The sequence below is a fragment of the Coregonus lavaretus genome (genome assembly GCF_964263955.1).
Source record: "Coregonus lavaretus genome assembly, chromosome: 5".
Lineage (NCBI taxonomy): Eukaryota > Metazoa > Chordata > Actinopteri > Salmoniformes > Salmonidae > Coregonus > Coregonus lavaretus.
Window position 1 is genome coordinate 57,755,117 of NC_139992.1, and position 6,000 is coordinate 57,761,116.

Sequence of the window (6,000 nt, forward strand, 5' to 3'; positions counted from 1 at the left end):
GCACAGACCCAGCACATTGGACGGGATCCCTGTTACCCCTGGAGCCTTCATTCACTCCCTACTTCCCTTTTCCCTTAAGTTTTAATAAACTTTCTGGTGTGACGCAATTGTGGTCCTCTGGTCGTCTGTCTGAACCGTGACACATTCTTATAGAAACTATTTGAGTCATTAATTTAGCGGATATCTAACACTTTAACTTATTTATTTATATATGCCATTTAGCAGACGCTTTTATCCAAATCGACTTACAGTCATGCTTGCATACATTTTACATATGGGTGGCCCCGGGAATCAAACCCACAACCCTGGCACCATGCTCTACCAACTGAGCCATAAAGGTTTGAACATGTGCTCTATGGATTTCGCATGACAGGGAATACAGATATGCATCTGTTGGTCACAGAAAAAAGCTAGAGGTGTGGATCAGAAAACCAGTCAGTATCTGGTGTGACCACCATTTGCCTCATGCAGCGCAACACATCACATTTACATAGAGTTGATCAGGCTGTTGATCGTGGCCTGTGGAATGTTGTCCCACTCCTCTTCAACGGCTGTGCGAAGTTGCTGGATATTGGCGGAAACTGGAACACGCTGTCGTACACGTTGATCCAGAGCATCCCAAACATGCTCAATGGGTGACATGTCTGGTGAGTATGCAGGCCATGGAAGAACTGGGACATTGTCAGCTTCCAGGAATTGTGTACAGATCCTTGCGATATGGGGCCGTGCATTATTGTAATGAATACTCGGACAGAGTGGTAAGATCCAATCGCAGAATAGCGATTCTTTATTAGAGGACAGACAAGGGAATAGCTTAATCGTGGTCGGGCGGGCTGTGGTCAAAACCGGGCCAGGCATAGACAGGCAGAGGTACCAAGGGAGCGGGCTTAGTCGTAGTCGAGGGCACAGGCACAGGATCAGAGAACGGTAATCACTGGGGTAGACAAGCAGAGGATTAAGCAATACGGGGAGTCAAACAACAAGGCACAGGTCGGATACACGGGTAATCAAAAACAACAATCTCTCTCTCGGAACAAAACGCTTAGCAAGTCACAATGGAACAATACCTCGCACCGACTGAACTTCTGAGCACACCTTAAATCCTACACTAATTACTGACAGGTGTGCTCAGAACTCAGGTGAACCAGATCGAGTCTGATGACTCCCCCTCTCTGTAGATCGGGGAAGTGTCAGACTCTGTCTAGACCCAGCCAACACCCGATCCCTTACAGTATCCCCCTCCCCAGGGCCGGCTCCTGACGGCCTTCTACCTCTACCGGGTGGTCTTCCTCTGGGTCGGGGTCCTGGATGATCTGGGTGTTCAGCGTGGAAAGCGGCCTTGAGAGCGGGATCCAGTATGTCCTTAGCAGGGACCCATGACCGTTCCTCAGGTCCATATCCCTCCCAGTCCATGAGATATTCGATGCCCCCTCGTCTCCGTCTTGACTCCAGTATCTCGTGGACTGTATAGGTGGTGTCCTGTTCCTCCTCCAAAGGTGGTGTAGTAGGTTGTTGAGCGATTGGGGGGTACATCGGGCTATAGTGGACAGGTTTCAATAGGGAGACGTGGAACGTAGGGTTTATCCTGTAGTGTCGAGGGAGTAACAGACGGTAGGTGACAGGGTTAATACGTCTCTGTACCTTGAAAGGACCAATGTACCTGGGTTGGAGCTTCTTGCAGCTCCGTCGGAACCGCAGGTCTCGGGTAGACAGCCACACTCGTTGCCCGGGTTGATAAGTGGGAGTAGGTCTCCGGCGTCGGTCGGCGTGGGTCTTTTGCTGTTGTGAGGCTTGACTGAGATGTTGATGGGCCGTCTCCCAGACCTGCGCACTCCGACGGAACCACTCGTCCACAGCCGGTACCATCCCTGATGCGGTATCCCACGGGAACAGGGGTGGTTGATACCCTAGGACACACTGGAAGGGCGTTAGGCGTAGGGAGGTGTGAACGAGTGAGTTCTGAGCATACTCTACCCAAGGAAGGAATCGGCTCCACTCTTGCGGCTGCCGCGAACATTGTTGCCGTAGATATTTCCCAATTTCCTGGTTGAGCCGTTCTGTCTGCCCATTGGCCTGGGGATGATATCCAGAGGTTAGGCTAACCGAGATGCCCAAGCGTTCGCAGGAGGCCTTCCATACCCGAGATACAAACTGGGGTCCCCGGTCGGAAACAATATCCTCCGGGACACCAAACTGCCGGAACACCTGGGTAAACATAGTCTCAGCCATCTGAGTGGCGTTAGGCAAACGGGTCATGGGTACTAACCGGCACATCTTGGAGAAACGATCGATGACCACGAGAATTACAGTATGGCCCTCTGATTCTGGTAGGTCGGTAACAAAGTCCATTGCAATGTGCTACCAGGGTCGTTGAGGAGTTGGCAATGGCATCAGCTTACCCTCCGTTAGTGCACGAGGTACCTTGGACTGAGCACATACGGGACAGTATAAGACATAGTCTCTGACGTCATCTGTGAGGGAATCCCACCAGTATTTGCGGCTGATGAGTCGTGTAGTTCGAGTGATCCCGGGATGACCAGATCCCAGCGACGTGTGGCACCATTCCATCAGTTGAGGTCGAAGTGGGGCTGGCACAAACACCTTAGACACCGGGGTTTCTGGAGGGGCTGGTTCCGCTTGTAAGCTCTCCTGAATAGTGTCATCAATAGCCCACCTCACAGGACCAGCATGGCAACTCATGGGGAGAATAGGTTCTGGCTCCATGGGTCTTTCCGCGCGCTCGAACCGTCGGGAAAGCGCGTCCGCCTTACCATTCTTGGACCCGGGGATATAAGAAACAGTGAATCGGAAACGGTTGAAGAATAAAGACCACCTTGCCTGTCGGGAGTTCAGTCGTTTGGCACTGTGAAGATACTCTAGGTTGCGGTGGTCCGTGAGCACTTGGAACGGATGCTCTGCTCCCTCCAACCAATGTCTCCACTCCTCCAGTGCTAACTTCACCACCAGTAATTCCCGATTACCCACGTCATAGTTCTGCTAGGCAGAATTCAGCTTCCTTGAAAAGAAAGCACAGGGTCGTGATTTAGGCGGCTCACCTTGGCGTTGGGATAACACGGCTCCAACTCCAACCTCCGAGGCGTCCACTTCCACGATAAACGGTAAGGTAGGGTCCGGCTGACATAGAATAGGAGCGGTGGTAAAGCGTTGTTTCAACGTCTCAAACGCACGCACTGCCCTCTCCGTCCAGTTCAGACCGCGACCCTTGTAGCTGGTCATCGCCGACAGGGGCGCTGCGGTTGTGCTGAAATTACGCACGAACCGTCTATAGTAATTGGCAAACCCTAAGAATCTCTGGAGCTCTTTCACCGTCTGGGGTTGAGGCCAGTCTTGTACCGCTTGCACCTTGGATTCATCCAGTTTAACCCCTTCGGGAGTGAGTATGGCCCCAAGGAAGGAAATCGTAGTGACATGGAATTCACTCTTTTCTGCCTTCACGAACAGAGAATGTTGTAGGAGCCGATCCAGCACCTGTCGTACATGGGACACATGTTCACTCAGAGAGTTAGAATAGATTAGGATGTCATCAATGTACACGATAACAAAGCGATCAATCATGTCCCTGAAAATGTAATTCATGAACGCCTGGAATACTGAGGGCGCGTTGGTAAGTCCATAGGGCATGACACAATATTCGTAGTGTCCTCGATGTGTGATGAAGGCGGTCTTCCATTCATCCCCTTCTCTAATACGCACCAGATTGTACGCACTCCTGAGGTCCAGTTTACTGTACATGGAGGCCTGTCCCACCTGTTCGAGGGCTGCTGGAATCAAAGGAAGGGGGTAACGATTTTTGATGGTAATCTCGTTCAACCCTCGATAGTCTATACAAGGACGCAGTCCGCCATCCTTTTTCTTCACGAAGAAAAAACTGGATGCGGCGAGGTATTCTGTAATGAATACTCAGACAGAGTGGTAAGATCCAATCTCAGAATAGCGATTCTTTATTAGAGGACAGACAAGGGAATAGCTTAATCGTGGTCGGGCGGGCTGTGGTCAAAACCGGGCCAGGCATAGACAGGCAGAGGTACCAAGGGAGCGGGCTTAGTCGTAGTCGAGGGCACAGGCACAGGATCAGAGAACGGTAATCACTGGGGTAGACAAGCAGAGGATTAAGCAATACGGGGAGTCAAACAACAAGGCACAGGTCGGATACACGGGTAATCAAAAACAACAATCTCTCTCTCTCTCTCGGAACAAAACGCTTAGCAAGTCACAATGGAACAATACCTCGCACCGACTGAACTTCTGAGCACACCTTAAATCCTACACGAATTACTGACAGGTGTGCTCAGAACTCAGGTGAACCAGATCGAGTCTAATGACTCCCCCTCTCTGTAGATCGGGGAAGTGTCAGACTCTGTCTAGACCCAGCCAACCCCCGATCCCTTACAATTATCATGCTATAACATGAGGTTATGGCGGCGGATGACTGGCACGACAATGGGCCTCAGGATCTCGTCGTGGTATCTCTGTGCATTCAAATTGCCATCAATAAAATGCAATTGTGTTCGTTGTCCGTAGCTTATGCCTGCCCATACCATAACCCCACCGCCACAATGTTGACATCAGCAAACCTCTCACCCACACAACGCCATTCACGTGATCTGCGGTTGTGAGGCCGGTTGGACGTAATGCCAAATTCTCTAAAATGACGTTGGAGGCTTATGGTAGATAAATGAACATTCAATTCTCTGGCAAAAGCACTGGTGGAAATTCCTGCAGTCAGCATGCCAATTGCACGCTCCCTCAAAACTTGTGACATTGTGTTGTGTGACAAAACTGCACATTGTAGAGTGGCTTTTTATTGTCCCCAGCACAAGGTGGACCTGTGTAATGATCATGCTGTTTAATCAGCTTCTTGATATTCCACACCTGTCAGGTGGATGGGTTATCTTGTCAAAGGAGAAATGCTCACTAACAGGGATGTAAACAAATTTGTGGCAAAAAAATATTGAGAAATAAGCTTTTTGTGCGTATGGAAAATGTCTGGGATCTTTTATTTCAGCTCATTAAACATGGGACCAACACTTTACTTACAACACTTTATTTTGGTCGCTTGTATTTGCTGACTTCTCACTTCTCTCTATGTACTTGCATGTCATTGACCACGCCACTAGGTGGCAATGAAGGCTATCACATTTTTTATAACAAGCGTTTCCAAAGCAATTCAATGCCCCTTTCACTAGTTAGTTCCCTTTTTGACTTGTTGATTTCCCTTCAAGTATATGAGCAACCCAAAGATAAAAACAACTGAGGGTCAATAAATCAGAACTATTTCTTTATTATGAAAAGAAAACTGTGTTTCGGCATCAAAGCCTTGGATAATGAACATAAAACAAAAGGCTTATAGCACTCTCTCTCTCTCTCTCTCTCTGTCTTGTTGTTATACCTCCTCTCCTCTATTTGTCTCTCTCTCATTTCTCTCTGTCTGGACAGGAAGTGCCCACGGAGCAACAGGGTCAATCGGCAGAAGCAGAACGCCACCCACTACAGCTCGGAGAACACCATGCGCGCCTCCACCCGCCTCATCTGACTGAGCCGCCTCACGATGGGGGAAACCCTGAGACCAACTCCGCTCCGGGTCCAAGTTTCCCCGTAGACACAGATCTAGGATCAGCTTCACCCTTCTTCTACTTCCCAACAATCCCAACCTGAATGAACTATAAGGGATTGGGTGGTGGGATGGGGAAGAAACGCAAAACAGACCTTAGATCAGCATCTAGGGGCAACTTCATCCTTCTGGAGACCAGCGGAGGAGGTTGCACATTGATGACGTCATCATCATCATCCTCACCCCACCACCCCCCACCTCTCCGCGCCTCGCCCCCAATGATGAGGCATTGAACAATGGGCTTTGGGGGTGAGGATACAGGTTCGGTTTGTTGGGGGGGGGGGGGGGCTATAGAAGTGGGTTAGCTGATGTTCGTGGGGGATGTTGGTTGTTTTTAGGGGGAGAAGCAATGGGGGGTGGGAGGGGGA

The 6,000-nt window shown here is 50.0% G+C and overlaps 1 protein-coding gene across 1 annotated transcript in view; it reads left to right on the plus strand.

The window, feature by feature from the left end:
- The window catches only part of LOC311129401 (tomoregulin-2-like), a gene marked incomplete at both ends in the record, with an annotated part of 158,082 nt that extends 152,528 nt beyond the window's left edge, over nt 1-5,554 (plus strand). The window contains one exon of the mRNA XM_084161684.1: nt 5,458-5,554. Coding sequence (XP_084017810.1) covers nt 5,458-5,554 — 97 coding nt within the window. The remainder of the gene's footprint in view (nt 1-5,457) is intronic.
- Nucleotides 5,555-6,000: the final 446 nt, after the last annotated feature.